At 33.0% G+C, this 20,869-nt stretch overlaps 1 protein-coding gene and 1 long non-coding RNA gene across 2 annotated transcripts in view; one reads left to right on the top strand and one right to left on the bottom strand.

The window, feature by feature from the left end:
• Positions 1 to 759: 759 nt before the first annotated feature.
• LOC108362352 (uncharacterized) lies at positions 760 to 8,217 on the bottom strand. The gene is made up of 3 exons (XR_001847451.1): positions 8,205 to 8,217; positions 3,771 to 3,774; positions 760 to 1,581 (listed from the first exon to the last, which is right to left on the bottom strand). It is a non-coding gene; the product is annotated as an uncharacterized LOC108362352 (long non-coding RNA).
• A 6,855-nt stretch (positions 8,218 to 15,072) lies between these two features.
• The window catches only part of Men (NADP-dependent malic enzyme), a 40,817-nt gene continuing 35,020 nt past the window's right edge, over positions 15,073 to 20,869 (top strand). Inside the window, exon 1 of the mRNA XM_017615283.1 lies at positions 15,073 to 15,705. Within this exon, the coding sequence (XP_017470772.1) occupies positions 15,641 to 15,705 (65 nt within the window). The 5' untranslated portion in view covers positions 15,073 to 15,640. The remainder of the gene's footprint in view (positions 15,706 to 20,869) is intronic.

The following is a 20,869-nucleotide window of genomic DNA, read 5'->3' as shown; positions in this document are numbered from 1 at the left end:
TATACAACCCTAAAACTTAAAGGAAAATTACATTAAAAAAAGAGCAAATTAAAGAGGTTCCCAAAAACTAAATCAAATTAAATAAATAGTTTTATTTTTATTAATTAAAAGAATTTAAAGAAAAACAACTGAAAAAATAATTTTCTAAAAATTAAATTAAATTTAAAAAAATATATTTTTTTTTTCTTTTCAAAGCAATAAAATCCAAAAATTTTAAATTTATTTTAAAGAAAGAAGTAAATAAAATTAAAAAAGAAACAAAATAAAATAAATTTCTAAAAACTAAATTAACCTAAAAAAATCCCTTTTAAGACAATAAAATCTAAACAATAAAAGGAACTTAAATAAAAATAAAAAATAAAAAAAGTCAACATATAAAAAATTCCACTGCCCGAGCATTCGAACCTCGGGCTTCTCGAGTGGCTCAAGAGCTTGTTGACAAGGGCGTTTTTTTTGTTTGTAAGACTTTCGTACCTGAATAAACAAAATCTTTCAACCCACAAGTATCTTGCCTACTGTCCTTTAATTGTCATACAAAAGACTTGAAACTTTTTCAAAAGTATGTATTCAAATTAAAATAAATGCTGAATCTAATATTATTATTATTTTTTGTTTTTAGTAAATACGAAAAAGCATCTGTGAAGTGCAAAAAACAACCAAAAACGTAACCGGGTCACAACCGTTTTCGGCACTTTTCTAAGCATGCATGCATATAAACGGGTGGTTATATTTTCGTATACGTTTCCGGATATTTTGCTAGCTGGGAAAATTATACGAACCAACACCCATGAAAAGAAATGAAATACATACCTATTCAAGAAAGTGCAATTTTGTAGGTATTTTATTACATACTATGTATAAGTATATGTATTCGTTTGCAGACATTTGCCATAATACGAAAATGGGATTTTAGGATATAAAAATTATGATAGATTACCGCATGGCGCGACTGAATTGCAAGGATGTTGCTTTAGGTCCGCACGCCTGGATATCCAATCAATTCAAACAAAAATATATCTATGTATTTATGTACATATATACATTTTTGTACATGCCTGCATTTACAATTACTTAACCGAATGTACATACATACCTACATATGAATATATGTACATATGTATATACAAGCCATCGCTTTTGGGTAATATGCCAGCTTGTCTATGCGCCGACAACGTTTTGACATTTTTGACATTTTCACAATTTAAGAATTGCTTTGCTCGTTCCACTACAACCACTGTGGAATATACGTATGTATGTATGTATGTATGAATTAATCGCCACTTAAGGTAAATTCATTAGAATTCAATATTTTACGGTGAAGCAATATTTTTTGAGACGCATCTAAAGATTTTATGTACCGTTAAGTGTGTGATTTTGTATTTCAACATAAAAGCAATTTATAGTAAAAAATTAATTGCTTTTTCACACCTCAAATCATTTATTGTGTGGGCGTCGATAAGCCTGCTGCTTATTGCGGACAATTCAAAAGATTTTTGAACTCGTTTCGCTGCTGTTTCAATATTTATGATTGCGAAAATATAGGGAGACTGCTGAGTAGTAAACGTAAAAAAAAGCGTTTCACTAAACTATATTAAACTATACAGTATAAAGCATGCAATTCTGAATATCTGCTCGGATATCGAGAATATTTTGGTTTATTTTTAAAAATGTTTAGTATATTTAAACAATCAATATTTATTTTTCTCGTTTACACATTTTTCGTGTGTAAAAATCAGTTTTGTTAGCGGCTTGTACACACTTTTGCAGTAAATTTACGCACACCACAGCAGCTATGTATATTACACTCTAAAAAGTCCGAAATTTAAACAAGCCATTCGTGGAATAATCGAGCATGTAATTTTGCGAATAATAAGGTAGAAAATCAGTGACCTACCTTTTAGCTAGGAAATTTACACAACTTTTTTTAGAGTGCGTTACTATTTTCAATGTTTGCTCTTTCTTGTCATCGAAAGGGATGCGTGTTAATAAATCGTTCCAACTGGCCTTGACTATTCCTTCTTTTCGGAATTGCTTACCTTCTCTAAATATTTTGTTTTGGTTGATATTAAGCTGTTTCAACTGTTTGTGGAGATGATTCTCATTTGGCTTTAGCGACAATTGACCAGGAACCGTAACAGTTAAACTTTCATTTAGAAAAAAAAATGCTCTTTAACAATTATGTTTTGACTTTTATTTAACTACTCTTTAAATAACCGTTATTTCTGACTTTTATTTTATAAATCGATAATAACAATTATTTTTTATTTTTGTCTGAATGATCTGCAAATAACAGTTATTTTTGATCTTTAAATTATAAGTCTTAGATATTAGATTTTGTTTATAAAAGTCATTAATAAAAATCAGTCACTGACCTTTATTATTTAAATCATACATATAAAATTTTTTTTTAAATAAGTCGCAGTAAACTTTTGTTTCCCAACATCTTCTTAACTGCGAAAAATGATAATGACTTGTATACGAATGATTTCAAAAATAAAAGTCGGTGACTGATTTATATAAATGGCTTTTAAAAGTAAAAGTCACTGACTGATTTTTATTGATGACTTTTATAAATAAAAATCTTCGATAACTCTTATCTAAGACATATGATACAAAAATCAAAAATAATTGTTATTTTGGATTTATAATATAAAACTCAAAAATAATTGTTATTTTTTTTTTAATATTGCATAAAAAGTGCAAATAAAAATTTATTTTCAAATTTGAGTCTCGGTGGGTTTGTACCACTTAGTTGTAGAATATTTTCTTCATAGTGAATTTTTCCATGACAGTTTTTATCAATAACTGTTATGCTCGATCCCTGCAATTGACAATAGCAAATCTTTTATTAACATGGTCGCATGCAATGCACTGTAGCGAACTGAGGTATGGCTGCGATCTAAAGCAGAACGAAAATTACGCAATGAAATGCCCGCCACTGTAAAATTTTAGAAAAAAACGTTTCAATAAGAAAATTAATGGCGGAACAAAGTTCGACGGCTCCGCTAGTATAAATCAATCACTCATACGCCATGTGGTCGATCTGATATATATATATGATATGCGATATTTTTTTTTTCAAATAAATTCAAGTGAAAGGTACGAAATTTTAAGAAAAAGCAATTACTTGTTTTTCATGCATACAGCCACTGAAATAGAAACAGTCGTGACTAATCATTTTTTTTTTATAAAACTATGTGGAGAGTTTAAATCCTTCATATTAAGAAAAGTGGATTGTATATTTCTTATAAGTTACGTCTTTTTGCATTTCAGGTGATTATGTTTGTATTATATATACGGTGACCAGATTTCTGTGGCCAAAAATCGCCACATTTCTAAATCATCCTATCCGAACATAAAATATTGTTTTTAGAATAGAAAGACGTAACATCGTTTAATACAGTTTTATTTAAAATAAAACAAAGAGAACAAAAATTTTAAACATTATCGCAAAAATATATACATAAAAAATATATGGTGGCGAGAATGGTGCTTTTCTTTGTTTAAGAAATGTTTATTATTTTTTTATGAACATATAATTTACTATCTAAAAAATTTTAACAAATGTTGATGAAAATTTTAAACATTTTAACTAAATTTTCCAGAATTGTCTTGAGTATACAGTTTTGTAGCCTATTAAATTTTAATGCAATAACGAGCAAGAATGAAGTACCCTTAATTTTTGGCAATTTTTTGTACTATGTTAAAAAATTTGTTTGTATGGAGAAAATGAGCAACACCTTCCACAAAAAAATTTACCAAAAATTAACGGTACTCATAACGGTTCCAAGAATTCGAATTAAAAAGTTCAAAATATTGATGAATCTTTGTCGTCGAATTTAACTCATTTTTGTACAAAGTTTGAAATTTTAACTTACATGGTCTTTGTTATATAAGGAGCTACGTGATCGTAAAAAATTATAAACATTAATTCTAAACATTAAATAGTCGAAAGGCGAATAACCAAAGGTTGCTAAGATATCTCTTCCTTAATTATATTTTCGCCACTGTATTTACAGCTTATATTTTTCATATCCATGAATTTTTCGAGGGAATTAGTATTATTTTTTATGATTTCACTAAATTCATGTTCGAATCGTTTCATTAAAAAAAATACAAATAATTATAAGGACATTAAAAAATTTCGACAATTTAACGAGAGCCCTAGTTTGACAGAATAAAACATAGCCAAATATCATAAAAAACAAGGATGCTGGCTATGTTTATGGCTCGCTTATGTTCTGTACGAAAAATTATTTGTGTATGAAAAATTGTTTTTGGGCCAGAATACAGGGAGACTCTTATTAAATTAATAAAGAAAACACTGAAAAGCGGAATTTAAGCGGTACAAATATGACAAATCGGGACACTTATACGTGCCGTCTTTTAAAAAAATATTCAGCGGGACAATTTCTCAAAATCGTTACTGTCCCTCCAAAATCGGTACGAATGGTCACCATAATTATATATGTATACATAAGTTGACATACCTGCATTAAAGAAAATTGCCCTGTGTTGCTAGTATATATGTATGTACATGAATCAGCTATTTCCCAGCAGCTAGCAAGGAAACGTACATTTTACGATTATGTTTTACGAGGGATTCTCGAGCGGCGAAAAGTTAGAGAAAGGTTCGTAACCGATAAAACAAAAAAAAAAAGTAAAAGGGCGAGGCTTGTAGTAATTTATCAGCACAAGAAAAAATTTTCATTCTGTTGGGAATTTTTCTTGAACCACAATATTTTGTAATATAAAATATTCGCATACGAATGCTTTTTTTGTACCGTTTACGACTGTTCGTAGGCGCTCGACAATTTCGCTATCATAAACGACTTTTTAACAGATTTTTCTGCGAGAAAATAACCAGTTACGAGTTCGTTTACAATGATTCAATGATGGCTGGGTTGACTTACAATCGAAAGCGGTTCTTGACTATGATAATTCACCTTATTGAATCGGGTAAGCTTTATGGTGAGCTTTTTCGGCTTACCACTTAATTTACCACATTCTCTGTGTGTACCACGTCACTGTTGCCAACTCATGGGATTGCGCCCATAGTTTGGGATTTTCGCATCACAAAAGGGCGCGTGGGATTTTGCGTCTCATTATGAGATCTCTATCTAAATATATAAAATTTTTTGGTTCATTTTTATTTTTTTATTTGCTTTTCAGGCATTGTTAAATTTCCTTATTCAAACATATATGGAGCATTCCAACGTAATGCGACATTTTAACTCGTTTTTGCTTAAAATTTAAGTAACCCTTAATTTGACAAGTTTCAAACTGTTTTTTCTTAGCAGCGGTCGCCCCTCGGCAGGCAATGGCAAACCTCAGTGTGCATTTCTGCCATGAAAAACAGCTTCTTATAAAAATATGTACAATCACCGTTCGGAGTCGGCGTAAAACTGTAGGTCCCTCCCCTTTGTGTGACATCATCAAGGATGAAGAAATTGGAGAAGAAACTCGGCCAAACACTAACATATGTGTAAGCGACAATCAATTATTATTATTACATCTAAATATTTCGTACATAGCGGGGTTCTGTAATGTGGTTAAGGTCCATTTTATGCTTTGATGGCATTGTTATATTTGAAAATTCGTGAGTAAACTGAACACTACTGATTTTATATGAGTATTTATTTATTTTTTAATAAAAGGGCCTTGTTTAAACTATGTGAAGCCTACACATTTTGAGGTTAGGTTATTTCGCTGTGATGGGTAGGACATTCAATAATTATTTCTTTATTTTTTGCATTGTCACCTTCAACACACGAGGAAGACCTTGTCAACTTGATAAAAAAAAATAGATACTATATCAGAGATATCTGCATTACAGCTTTGTTTATAAGGCTATGTGCAACGCAAGAAAAGTGAAAACCGCTGAACTGAAGCTGGCTGCTATAAAAACTCTTTATATATGTATGTATGCATATAGTTCTTAAGAACTTTTAATATTTAATAATCATAAATCGAATTTTCGAATTTAATATCGGATAAACAGGGCAGTTTTCATAAGAGAATGGGATTTTCGGAACTGAAGTTGGCAACACTGTACCACGTGCTCTGGTTTTTCCATACCATTACTTATTGAAAATGTTTGCGTGTAAGTGAACTTATATATGCATATGTAAGTAAAAAAAACTTTAGCTTCCATTTTTAGCCACAACGACTTTTTTTGAGTTCTTTTTAGCCCTTTTTTTTAAGAAATTTGGCTACCACTAAAAAGGATTCGCGACAACGCTGGAACTTACAGGAACAGTTACTCAGTTACTTTCTTAAAAGTCTTCCCACCTACAGGTTTTATGTCTATAGGAACGACTTCCTGTAAGTTCTGACTAAATCCTAACAGACTAACTATATGAAAATATGCCCATGGTCCAATGAGTTGAAGATTTTCAAAAATAGTGAATGGGGTGTGGTGTCAGCGGAAGAGCATGGAGGCGGGCCTCCCATGGCTCGGGGCTGCTTACGACAATTTGTTTTAGGTAATTTTCTAAAATTCGAAGGACGAATGACGGCAGCTGTTTATGTCGACATTGTCAGCGAAAATTGTGAAATTTATACTTTCACTTGATGCCTAGTATACATATGTATGTACATATGTATCACAGAAGCAGGTTAATTTTACATACATTGTTGGTATATATATATGTACGTATAAATAATTTTCCGTGGCTCCACGTGACAGCAATTAACTTTTGTGTTTGGTAAACAGTTTATGAATGCAAACGCAATACGCAAATTAACAAAAAAAAATCGTTTTATTTTTTCCTTTTTTGATGTTTTTTTTTTTGTTTTTTCTCGTTTGTTGTAAAAAAAAATAATGCCAAAGTGTCTACCAACAGATGCATTTGCAATACCAACACCAACAACCAAAAGCGTCAAGTAAACAACAAAACATAAAAACTCAACAAATATTTGTTGCAACAAATGAGCGGCACGCATTAAAAGCCATAATTGAAAGCTAAAACGTGAAAAAACAACCAGTCACAAGGCGATTTACAACTACAAAGCATCAAAACGTGCGAAAGCGTGCCAAGTAGGAATGTTAATCCCGGGATCCCGGCCTGATTACACTGATGGCAATAATAGAAACACCTATTCTTGACCAGTACTGGCTTTATTTATTTTTTATTTTTTTTTATTTAATAATTGATATTTTTTCATAAATGTCTAGCTCATTACACATGTAAAACCGTGCGATAGTAAATTTTGCACACAAAAATCAGTATATTCGTGAAGCCATGTGCCAAATATTGTAAAATTGCGTTTTTAGTTTATCACCCTGACGTAAGTAATTCCAAAATGATTTAAAAAATTCTGTGAAATGTGCTTTGAGAAGAAGTATGCGTATCAAATTAAAGTATTAAAAATGTCCTTTTAAAATTTTATCCTTGAAATTTCGCAATATCCGTTTTTGAAAAAATTAAATGTTAAGGACTTAAGGACATCCTGGAAATTCGTCCTTCTAAATTTATCAGCTTGAAGAATTACCTATTCGTCCTTGTAAATCCAAAAAATTTTAATTTTTTAAATTCTAAAGAAATTTTCTCATTTGGTACCTACCCATATTTTTATTCTTCATTGCATTGAATTTTTTAAATAATTTTTGGAATTAATCATATCTTTGAAATTACAAAGTTCTTTAAAATAAATCCTGACATCAGAGAGATAAAATAAGAACGCCACATAGAAGCAATTTTTTCGATTTAAGCTGCTGCAAATTAATGAACTCCGGGATTGTGATAACGACATCCCGAAAATCGTAAAAAGCGAAAAAATTATTATCCCTAGTGGCAAGCAAGTTGTTTTTCCACAATATCTATGTATATCGCAGCGAACGCCAAGCATAGTTACATATGGGTGTTTCCACCGGAAGGTCCACCACGACAAAAATAAAATAANGCTCCAAATCATATCAAAATAAGTTTCATCAAAATAGCCATCCACAATTCGCAGAGTTTTGTGATTTTGCAAGAAAAGAAAAAATCAACTTCCATTTTTTGTCACGTAACGAACCTCTATTTAAATGCTTCTATTTCAGGACCAAGCAGTGCGATTGATTTAATTTTTCGGTTAAATATAGAGCTAATTACGTGCTATACGATGGCCCAAAAAAGTTAAAGAAAACAAATGGTATTCCTTTTTTGTATCACATTGAAATCGTACGACTGTCTCGTGCGCCACCATGGGAATGCCCATACATATGTATTTACATATACATATATGTATTTGGCGATTTGTTTTGGATATTTGCGCGTAAAAATTTAGGAAATCGACATTGGCGATTTTTTCCCTTCAAATAAATTTTTTCCATTTATAAAAAAACACAAAACTTAGTTTTGCACGGTAATTTTACAGAAGAGGCTAATGAACGGCATGGTAAACTTGACTTAAGCATATTAAAATACTGTCAAAAATGCTTAATCACCATAATCGAAGAACTTTTGAAACGATTACCTAGTCAATTAAATACTTTTGAAAAAGATGATTTATTTTGGAACGAATTTCCGTCATCCCTTGTCAAGTTTGGTTTGCAGACAAACCGGTTTCGGCATTGTGCCATCTTCAGTGTCATTTTTCTTCTTCAAACTTGACAAGGGATGACGGAAATTCGTTCCAAAATAAATCATCTTACCACCCTGTCGGAAAAATCAACCAACACCAACACCAACACACTTTTGAAAAAGCTTAAATTTTGTCACCAGAAAAGTGTGTGAATCACAAGAGCGCGGGTTTCAGGGACCTGCCAATTCACTATTTGACTTTGAAGGAAAAAAAAACAGCAGAAACTGAATATTTAAATCTGTTAACTCTCCCATGGAATATCTTTTCTCAGAATCATTCCATCCGACTCTGAAGAATTTTGGATAAATGCTTACGGAGGGAAAACCGCAAAAGGCAATAAATTGTTTGGAAATATAAGTAAATTCATATTATTATTCTTGATGTGTGTTATTTATTATTACCCTCTGAAAGCATTATATCCGTTTTTGGTTTTAAAAACTATATTATAAAGAGATCTCATTTTTAAATTTAAAAGATTTGTTAAATCGATTTCATGAATTTTATTTAAAAAAATAATAATAATAATTGGCGATTTTTGGCGATTTTTTTCAGAAATTGCGTTTTTTTTTTTAACAATCTGGGCACACTGGTTGCTGGGTCAATTACGTGTTGCACGCCTGGCAAGCATTTTGGTCAAAACGACACTTTAATTGAGCACGCCAAAGCACAAATGCAGGTGTATTCATATGTATATATGTATGTATGTATATGTATTTGTAAATGACGTGAGGTAACTTTTACGACTTATTCATGGATTTCGTTTTGCATTTGTTTTGCTTTTTAATTAGTCACAAATGCTGTAGGTAATTACCTTAGCAATTTTTAAGTATAAAAATTATTTTATTGCAGCTTTAATTGTAATATTTTTGTTTCGTACAAAGTATTTGTTTAATTCCAATTCTAAAGATTTATATAACTCATTCTGTACGATAGTTTCAGTTGCTTACTTGGTTATCTACCATTAAAGGTCATTCCACATACGGCGCGGCATTGAAATTAGTTAGATATGCCTCAGCTGGATGCCGGTTTGCATGTTGGCTTCCGATCGTGGAATGACATAAAGCATTTGTTATGAGAGTGCAGCAAATTCAAGTGTCATTGACATTTTTTTACTACCAATCACGCAGAAACTACTTAAAATTAAAACGGATTAATTAAACAAGCGTGCCGGGTAAAAGCCCACACTTTTGAAAGTCTACAGAAAATCGTAAGGAAATCAAAGTACCATCCATTAAGGTTTAACAAATTGTTCTACCTTCCTTTATTTATTGAAAAGCGTTTCCACATTTTTGAAAAATATTAATTAATAAGACAATGTAGGCTTAAAAACGTTTTATCTCAAATAGGGTTGCCACCTATCCGAAAAATTTAGTTAAACTAAATATTTTAACATGGAAATGAAACAAAAGAGACTTTATTTCGGAATGATTTTTGGCGAGGGTTTGCCACCTATTTGGAAATTCAAAATTATTTTAACTAATAGGTTTAATTAAAAAATTGAATATGGTTCAAATTACCTTTATATCTAAAATGCATTGAAGAGTTAAGCTTAAGTAAGCTTTATTTAAAAAATATTTTTTTTAAGAGGGTTGCCACCAGTTTAATTTGATGAGTGATTAAATGAATCATTAAGTTCGATGGGAAGAGGAATCCTGCCTTAAAAAAAAAAATCTTACATATTTAAATAAGATAAGTTGTTTTTCATGCGGAAACGGCCGATTTAATTTGAAATTTTGCGCAAAAATCTACCATGTCCGCAGATATCGCTTGTAGCGCTGAATTCCGAGGAGTAAGGGCATCAATATTAATTGCATAATTCGACAGCATTCGGTGTAGCAGATTGAGATAAGTAAACAACAATACGCGTACGCATCAAAACAATTGTTATTGACGACCACCACACCCAAGGTCGCATTAAAACAAAGAGTTCTCTTGACGCTTATCAATATGCATTGTCAATGCTAAAAATTTTATTCTTTGCCGCGAAGTTGTAAACAATATTTAAATATTTATCAAGCAAAACAAATATTCGCGTATATGCGTGTTGTTGTAAGTAAGTATGAACAGCATAAATGTAATTTTAAAACCTTTTTTTTTGCGAACTCTGAATGGAATTTAATGCTACTTGAGAAGTACTAGAAGCGTGGCAATAAAAAAATTGCTCTCTGAAATGCACACGGGTCTCCTGACATCGCGACATATAGGTGATTCGTAAGGTCGATGAACTGGCGCGACTTGGCACCAAACTCCCTATTGAGGATATAAATATTTAAAAACCCATAGTCTTACAAACTTGCAAGCTACTTATTTTCAAAATGGCTTGACGAAATCACCTGAAAAACTGCCAGGTAACGCAATGGCCTACTGCTGAACTTTTAATAAGCAGAATATCAGTTTGCCTAATTGGCAAGCATGCCTATCGGTGTACGATTGCAGGACTTATGTAGAAGTTCTCAAGACGCAGGAGAGGAGGAAACAATTCTGCACCTATTGTGCCAGTGAACCTTAGATGCGTGGAAATCTGGAATCTTCTAAAATTCACACACATGCAGCATCACAATGGGCCTTGAGCCTTGGTGTCTCTTATAGATACAGTTACGATTCGTACCGATTTTGTGGGAAATGTCCCGCTGAATACTTTTTAAAAGTCGGGACGTATAAGTGTCTCGATTTTTCATATTGGTACCGATTAAATCCCGATTTGCTGTGTTTTCTTTATTAATTTAATAAGAGTCTCCCTGTATTCTGGCCCAAAAACAATTTTTCATACACAAATAATTTTTCGTGCAGAGCTTAAGGGAGCCATAAGCATTGCCAGCATCCTTGTTTTCTATGATCTTTGGCTATGTCTATGTTTTATTCTGTCAAACTAGTGCTCTCGCTAAATTGTCTAAATTTTTAAGGTCCTTATAATTATTTGTTAATTTCTTTTTTTATGAAACGATTCTAACTTGAATTTAGTGAAATCATAAAAAATAATACTAATTCCCTCGAAAAATTCATGGATATGAAAAATATAAGCTGTATATTATCGGTCAAAAGTCACTTGGTTTAACGTGGGAGGGTCTACCTCCCTTGGGAATAAACACAACCTTCGCAAGGGTTCAGCCCTTGTTTTATAAACTAAGTTTAAAACAATCCTTATAGATTAAAACAAGTATCGGACATAAAACGTCAGATGCTGACTTAAGTTGGGCAGGGAAAATACCACCCATGCCTGAATATTTGAAGGGCTTGAAGGACTTTATGGCCCAGTCTACCCTCTCTACATCAATAAAGTCCGCTGAAGTCAACGGCCGTTCAGAGATAATAACCGCAGTGTTAGGTTCCGCAGTACATCCTGGTAAGTACGCGTTGATTAAGACTTCAAGCATTTCCTCATGAGTTGACGTCCAGTCACCATTTGGTTTTCTGAATATACATCGGCTTCGTCGGACTTTTCACAAGCACCTTCCACAGGCGATTTCCCTCCGACCGACCCTCTGTACTAGCGCAGTAATCCTTCCAGGAGTCCCTTTGGGCTTTCCTGATGGCATTTTTAAATTTCTTCAGGGCTGCCTTGTATGCAGTCCAAGAAATATTGCGCTTTGCCGCATTAAACAGTTTCCTGTTTTCCTTCCTTAGAGAGGCGATTTCTTTGTTCCACCAGTGTGGCTTCTTCTCCCTCTCCCATCCCTTCTAGTGGGGTTCTATCGAAAATAATACTAATTCCCTCAAAATATTCATGGATATGAAAAATATAAGCTGTAGAAATATAAATAGGGAAGAGACATTTTAGCATTCTTTGGCTATTCCTCTTTCGTTCATTTATGTTTATTATTTTTTATGAAAATTTAGCTCGTATTTGTTATATATACTGTGTAATACAGGACAAAATAAACGGTCAATCCAAGCAATGTACTTCAAACCTGAACTTTATTATACTAAAATAATATTAAAAAAAAAAAACAATTCTAAAAAATCTGATTGAAATGTTTAAAATTTTGATCAACATTTGTTAAAATTCGTCGAATTTATATAAATGTTCTACAAAGCTTGTCATTTTGTTTTAAATGTAGCCAAAACTTGCCCAAATGTATTTGTACTATTTACATTCTCGCCACCGTATATATTGTGTGTATACATTTTTTCGATCAATTTTATTTTTTTTTTATCTATTTGTTATATCTTTTCTCTAAAAACGATGCTTTAAAAATGTCCTGATTTTGTCCACAGAAATCTGGTCACCTTACTTATAAACGATCGCGAAGACCTAACCTAACTAACTCACTAAGCGAAAAACCTTGCAGGTATTTCTTAAAATTTTCATTCAAAGAAAAATATGTGTCACATGAAAGTTCGTACATGGACGTACATATATACCTAACAACAAATACACATTTATTATTATACTCATACTACATAGTTTACAGCTGTTGTGTACATATATATATGTATATATATATATATATTTCATAATAAACAATACCTCAATCTTAAATCAACTTGCTATGAGTAGTGCTTTAAGAGCAGCAAGGAGCTAAATAAAAAATAATTTATATTTATTACATATTTTAATTTATGACTAGTCGTAAGTAAAGTAGAAAATCAATACCAGCACTTTTCGCGTTACTGAAACTTCATACCACGAAAAGTTGTTCTTGCTTTGAGACCTTTGTTGTTTGTTGTGTAGCAAATTATGCTTTGATTTATCTTTGGTTGTTTTTTTTTTACTTTTTCCTTGTTTCCTACTTCATTAAAAAATCCTAAGCGTGGAATAAGCAAATAAAAATACACATATTCTTAAATGCCTAGGTAGATAAATATATGTATACCGATGTATGTATGTATGTGCACATATACATTTTGCTAATCGCTCGATTAAACACCATTTTTCGCAACAGGTGTAATTTCAGTGTACACATAAATCAGCATAAGTAGTGGTGGTCACATAAATAGGGACACTATTACTTTAGAAGTTTTGACCATTAATTTCAATTTTATTTTAAGAATATATTTTATACTACAACGGAAACCATGTAATTCCAAGTTTCAAACCTTGTACCGGCGCTCGCTAGGCTCCACTGATTAAAAGCCAGTGCTGTCGCGGAAAGTGAATTTTTGAGATAACGTAACCCATAATTTTAATTTCATTGACAAAATAGTCTCTGATCCAATACTTCCAATACTTTTTGTGTAAAATCTTGTAAAAATGTCAAACAGCAAAATTACTCTCTGAAGTGAGATTAAAAAGTGAGTAACAAAAAAAGCATTTTTTTCATGAGTTTACCAGAAGAAAAAGTTCGGGTAAAATCTTGCAACTTCATTTCTCTACACAGCTCTCCGAAAATCGCTCTCATTTACAGGATTTTGGAGGAATTTGGAGAACAGAATAATTTTTCCTGTAACTTCCTGCAAGTTCGTGTAAAAACCTGTAAGTTCATGAAGTACTGGATCAGAGCTAATATATAATTGTGAAAAATTTACATTTTAAATATTTTGAAAAAATGTGTAGCTTTTAAGTTGCCCTTTGCCAAATTTTTTTTTAAATATTACAACTAACATTAATAAACTAAAAAATTAAAACCAAAATTATCCAAAGAGACTCATGTACGAAAAAAATTTGGAGTTTTCTGTTATTACTGCTTTTTTAACATTTGGCGCATCAAAATTGCTTTCCTTTTTTTTGGCCTGTGTTATTCGAGACAAAAATGGAAATCACTCAACATTGCAGACTTCTTATAAGGAAAACTGAATTACTATCAAATATATGTAGAGTGGCAGCACTGTACGCCATTCAGTTCGGGAACATTGTTTACTTTTTTCAATAAAAGTGAAAAGGTGCAAAGTCCACTTTTTGAAATTGTTCAGGACAGACGAAAAATCGATATTTCGCATATGCATCAAAAACTAAATTTTGGAAAAAAGTGGATTTGGCACCTTTTCACCTCTAGGTAGCGAAGTATTATTTTGTTGCCCGCGTTAACAGCTGCCCCTCAAGATGTTTTTTTGGTGTTTTTTTTTTAAGTTGTACCTTAAACTAGAGTTACTTTTTATATGCACACTAGCTGTACATTAGTTAAATATTACGCCAAAATTATCAAAGATGCAATAAGACCATACGCAAAAATATGGCCTTATTTCTCAATGTGAAATGAAATAAAGCCATATGGCATTATTGCCTATGGCCGTATAACATTGCGCCTATATAAACTATAATACATAAATAGTTAAAACTTACAAAGAAGTAGTGTGCTTAATTGTGTGGCCATCACTGTACCTGTATATAAATTTGTTTTATGTAAATGCATGTGTGTATCCTATAACAGTTGCCTACTTTGTTACATGCTACGAGTATGCTTTAATTTGAAGTTTTCATTTTCTACTTAGTATTTAGTTTTTTTTCCATATTTTTTATTGGTTTTTTTTTCGTTGCGTGCTTTTCTCGTTACCAACTAATCGCGCAGTCGACTTGAATGGCGACAAGCGTCAAAGTGCTTTGTGAATTTCAACGAGTCGGTCATTACTGCTGCAGGTAGCAGCGACGCAAAAATTGGGTTTCAAGCAGTCTAGCAATGCTACATATTTTCCAATATAACTGGTCTATTCTAATTGTCAAAAAAAAAAATACATAAATTGCGCTTGTTATTAAGTGAGAGTGCCTAAAAGGTAATTAATCACACAAAATTTGTCTACAAAAACAAAAAACTAATTAAAAACAAATACTTGCTGCTTTCTAATTCCACCAAAATATACTTTTGTGCCTTTGTTCGTTTCAAATGAATTTCACTCGCATTATTTGCTAAGCAAGTGTTTAACAAATACTATACTAAATCTACGCAACAGCTAATCCTTGGCATTGTTTTTAAGTATTCAATCCAAGCAAGCACCTGCATCGGACGTTTATTCCAGCAAAAATATTGCCACAAAAAAGTGCTTGTACTATTTACTTTGTAGTTACTAAGTTTTCAAGCCAGTTATCGACCGAATGCATTTTAAATAAAAAAATAAAAAATAAAAAATCAAACTAACATCCTTTCGTATGTGTAAGCATTGCGTGCTTTAATTTAATTCGATATAGGAACTGTCAATTATGGGCAATTCAAGCTCACTCTGTGCTGATAGGAATGCGGTCAGAAGCAGCCTCGGTGGAAATGGGTGAGTAATTTTGTGTAGTGGATTATCTAAGCTTTGCATGCAAAAATATATTATAGACAACCTATCGACAACAAAATATCGACAGAACTAACGATTTATCGATAGTTTGCATGTTCGAATAGAAACTTCGATGTTTAAATACCATCGATGGTATCGGTTCTATGTGCACTCAGTGACGTAATTGAACACAAGTATTTGAATGGGCCCCTGTTGCTGAAATTGGTTTTAACAAACTAAATATATAGAAATGTTCATTTCAGGGACCGAACATAACAGTTATTCATGAAAACTGTCATTGGAAAATTCATTATGAATCGATTTCTTTTTCGCCGAGAGTCAAATTTGAAAATACATTTTTTTTTTGTAATATTTGTGCGAAATAAAAAAAAAACTAACTATTATTTTTGATTTTTATTTATATGACTTATAAAACAGTTATTGAAGGCTTTTATTTATAAAAGTCATCAATGAATATCAGTCAGTGAGTTTTACTTTTAAAAGTCATCAATAAAAATCAGTCCCTGACTTTTATTTTTAAAGTCATATGTACAAAAGTCATCATCATTTTTCACAATTAATTAGGTGTTGGAGAACAAAAGTTTACTACGACCTAAACAAATGACTTTTATAAGTATGACTTAAAAAATAAAATACAGTGACTGATTTATTTTGATGTCTTTTGGAAGTAAAAGTCACTGACCGATTCTTATTGATGAATTTTATAAATAAAAGTCTTCAATAACAGTTATCTAAGACATAAAATATAAAAATGATTTTGCAAATTATTTAGATAAAAATCCTAAATTATTGTTGTTTTGGATTTATAAAATAAAAAATCGGAAATAACTGTTATTTAAAGAGTAATTAAATAAAAGTCAAAAATAATTGTTCAAGAGCGATTTTTATAACAAAAGTTATAACTGCTACGGTCCCTGCCTGATTCATTGCAATAAAAAGTTTCTGCTAAATAGTTGGAACTATTTTGTAAAAATTTTAACCATTACGTAATGTACATATAAATATATATTCTCTTCTCATTTCCATCTTTCGAATAAGAACAAGTTTTTAATACACCCGATTATGTATTATGAATCAATGAAACACCTGCTCCTCGTGTTGGTTTAAATAAGGATTTTCCGTCTCGTCCAGCCGTTAGCCGGGCTCTTGTTCCCCGATGAAATAAAGAGCTTCAGGTGTTGATAAGTTATCAGAGGAAACTCTTGAACACAAAGAGAGTATAAGAAGTGTATTCCTTTTTTCGAAAAAATCTTTCAGTTCTTTTAGAATATGCCTGCATATTCCCCTGTCTCGACAGGTAAAGCGGAGAATGTGGAAGCCACAGTTTCAAGGTGCAAAAGATTTGTTGTCAGAACAGTGGTGAGTGAAGGTGCCTTACAATATGTTATTGCATTTTTTTGCCAGCTGCAAACCACATGATCCTATTATACTCAGAAAAATTGCTGAACTTCATGTTGGAATGTGTGGATAGATGGGTCATTGCCTATTTGGCTTTAGGAAGATTAGGCGGCAGGACACTTTTTATTCTTCTGCCCTTCATTTGCAGGGCTTAGGTATGAGACTTTTAAAAGCGATGTTTTGGGACCCTCGCACGTAGCAGTACACCTTCATTTCAAACTCTTAAATGTGATTATTGTGAGCGTAAAGGCTCCGACACAGGACTCCTTAATGACTCCAAATGTTTTCTGGGTATGTTCTCACTGTGGCATGATTCAGTAATATAAAAATAAAAATTCTTTCTCGGGAAGTTTAAAATTTCATTTTAACTCTGACTTATCACCCCTTCTGCAGATATTAGTGCTCAATGAACTGTTAGAAAGCCTTAAAGTTAGGAGAACAAAGGTTTTTGCCATATGTTCTGATTTCCGACGAATTCTTGCCAACAATTAGTAAGCTGATGGAATCGGCACAGGGCAGTGTTTTTAACTGGGCACAACAAAACGGGCCCATTCATCCTGGAATTGTAGTTTTAAGATTCCTAACATTTGCCACATCGCCTGTCTGATAACTGTAGACAAGGAGGCTTGTCTCATTCGGATAGTAAGTCTCTGCCAGGGAACGTCACAAAGTTCTTTAACAGCCAGGCGCCATTGAAAACATTATGCTCCAGGGTAGTAAAATCGAAAGCAATAGGGATATGTCGTGCAACGCTGGCTTTACTGAGTCACGTCAAAACCCCTCTCTGTGCTGGGTTCCTGGAAAAAGTAATATAGAAGGGAACGAAATAGCCGATGAGATGGCTAGATAGCTCCCTTCTTATATCCATGCCCAGCTCTCCAAACAAAGCGCCTCTCTCAAGCATTTGCTTTTCAATTGCTTTGTCGAGATAGCAGAGGTGAAAATATCGAACATCCACGGCTTCATCCGGGATAGTAAATGGTTTGACAGACTATATACTGACAGCAAGGACTAACCTCGATTAGAAAGATGTGCCTCCTCCTGGCACTCACAGAGGGCATTCACAATAGGAGCTTAACTGCTGTTAAGAGCTCAGGTAAGTTCCAAGAATTTTAACATGAAAGGAAAGGCAAGGTTTATTTCTTACTTTTTGTTTTTTTTTACTTTCCTTGGATTGTACTTAATGTAAGCAATTATCTCCTTCGAGTAGTATTCTCCTTTTTTCAAAAGGCGTAAACTGCAGTTAAGGCTTGATGAAAATAAACTACAGTAAATGCATACAAACATGTAAAAATACATGTTATGTTTAGTAACGACGAATATGACCTTCATTTAATTTTTCAACTTGTCATTTTAAAAGGGATGTAAAAAATAAATCAAGTTTATTATCAAATATGTATCTACTGCAATATTAAGTATTTTTCCAATGCTTGTATGTATGTCACACTTAGTGTTTATCATAGGCCCCACACTCAACGCTTGCCTGTAGCCTTGCGGTATGACCTTGAACAGTTTCAATATTAAGTAAATAAAAACTTTAAGGTGCAGCTTTAATGTCAGTATTTAGCATTTAATTAAAAAGATGTATAAAAAACATAATACATACAAACAATAGTTTTAGGAATGCAATCTACTTTCAAAAATGCTAGTAAACTTGTTAAATTTTTTGCCTTTTCCTTGGTTACTAATTCATGTCTACATACGTACATACATACTTAGTAGGCGGACAGCTGTGGCTTAAAAATCAGCTCAGCAGGAGGTTATTAATGTGAGTAGACCGCAAGCCATGTAAATACATACATACATACATACACATGTCCTCCCCTTAGCTTTTAATATTGAATTGGGTAGATTTGCTTTGATAATCTTCGCCATTACTCCAAGAGCCGCCTCATCGAATGTTGTCATTGTCCATGCTTCGGCGCCATATACCAACGCGGGCATGATGAGTGATTATAGAGTGTGGCTTTCGTACGTCGGGAGAGGACTGTACTCCTGGATTGCTTTTGCTTCCTTATCCAACTTGGAAATGGCAGAACAGACTTCGCGGTTCTTCTTACCGATGATGACCGATGTCATCGATGTACGCCAGCAATTGTACGGTCTTGGAAAAAATTGTTCCTGAGCGGTTCAGTTCTGCGGCTCTTATTATCTTCTTCAACATTAGATCAAAGAAATCACATTAAAGGGAGTCACTCCGTCTTAAATCCCGTTTAGTAGCAAACAGCTCGGTGAAGTCTTTCCGAATTCTGACGGAGCTGGTCATTTTACATAGCCATATCGGTTTTGCGGGGCTGCCAAATTCAGACATCGCGGCATATGGGCAACTCCTTTTATTGTTATTGAAAGCGGCAGACCACAGAGCACACTTAAGTTCCAGTCGTCAGGCATGCGCTCATCTGACCATATTCTGCATAACAGCTTTGTTGTTTTTCAAGCGCGCTTTTCCTATTCTTACCTCGTCATATTAAGGTGGTGCAATATCGACTCCGTTATCATCGACGGGCGGCTCGGGTTCGCTTCTTCCTCACAGCTTTTAGTGCTGCTCCGATTTAGTACGGTGGAAACTATTCCGTCCATAATTTAAGTACGTTCTGAACATCAGTCACTAGGTCGCCATTGTTGCTCTTATAAGAGTTCGCTTGGTCTTACTATCTTCCGTAAGTCACCACCTAACTCTCTAGTAAAATTGGGGGTTGGGGGGTAAGGCAAAAAAATTTTTTAGTTTCACTTTTATTTCAACATATTTTGATTAAAGGAACAAAAGTGATTAAAATAAAATTTTTCATAAAAACAGGGTTGAAATCTTGAAATTCCTGTCCGTATTTTGTTTGTAAATCAAATATGAGTGGCATTGTGCTACTATGATAGCACGGCCGAGTAGTCATAGCCAACTTCTGTACAGTAGTCGAAAAAATTATAGCCGCACCAAATTTTGACAAGTTTTAAAATATTATTTTTGTTGTTATTTAATTTCGGTGCTTTTTTTTGCTCCAGTACCTTTTGGTTGTTACTCACTTTTTACTCTTACTTCCGAGAGTAATTTTGCTGTTTGACATTTTTACAGATTATACACGAAAAGTATGGGATCAGAGCTATATCTTTGGCTGCCGCCAAACATTTGGCGCCAAATAATATGTCACTAAAGCACCGAGCATGCGCGTTACTCGAGCGCGAGTGTGTTTTTTTTTCACCGTTTTGCCTAAACATTCGCTGGCGCTTTTCTCTCTTTGAAAAATAATGACGAGTGTGGCATTTGAAAGTTTGTAAATATTTAGTTCATTTGCTAACCTCTTGCTTGGCATATTGCTTTTTCTATTTATGTATATGTGAATGTTCATATATGCATATGTATGCATAGATGTTAATAGCTTTTCAATAGCTACACATACTTATTCGTAATTTCCTCTAATTTGTTTTGTTCGCCTTTCTATTGACCGATGATGCATCAATATAATCAGTACTGTCAGAATAATGCGAAAATAAGAAAACTTATAAAAAAACACAAAACCCTGTAAACAAATGCAGTAGTTTATGTTGATAAAATACTGTATAGATAGAAGATGGCAGTGCAATAAGAGGTACATATGTACATTGCTTTTTTTTTGTTTGTCACAGTTGGCTTCGCCTCAGTGCCACACAGCCGGCGAATCAGTCAGTCACGGCAATAATTTCAAACGAGAAGGTGAACTGGCAATCGCTTTGACCAATATTGCAAATACATATATAATTTTAAAAATATAAATAA

Source organism: Rhagoletis zephyria, unplaced genomic scaffold (genome assembly GCF_001687245.7).
Source record: "Rhagoletis zephyria isolate East Lansing unplaced genomic scaffold, Rhagoletis_zephyria_1.1 Rzeph_scaffold_00995, whole genome shotgun sequence".
NCBI lineage: Eukaryota > Metazoa > Arthropoda > Insecta > Diptera > Tephritidae > Rhagoletis > Rhagoletis zephyria.
Note: the sequence above shows the minus strand (reverse complement) of the source record. Positions and strands in the feature narration are given on the sequence as shown.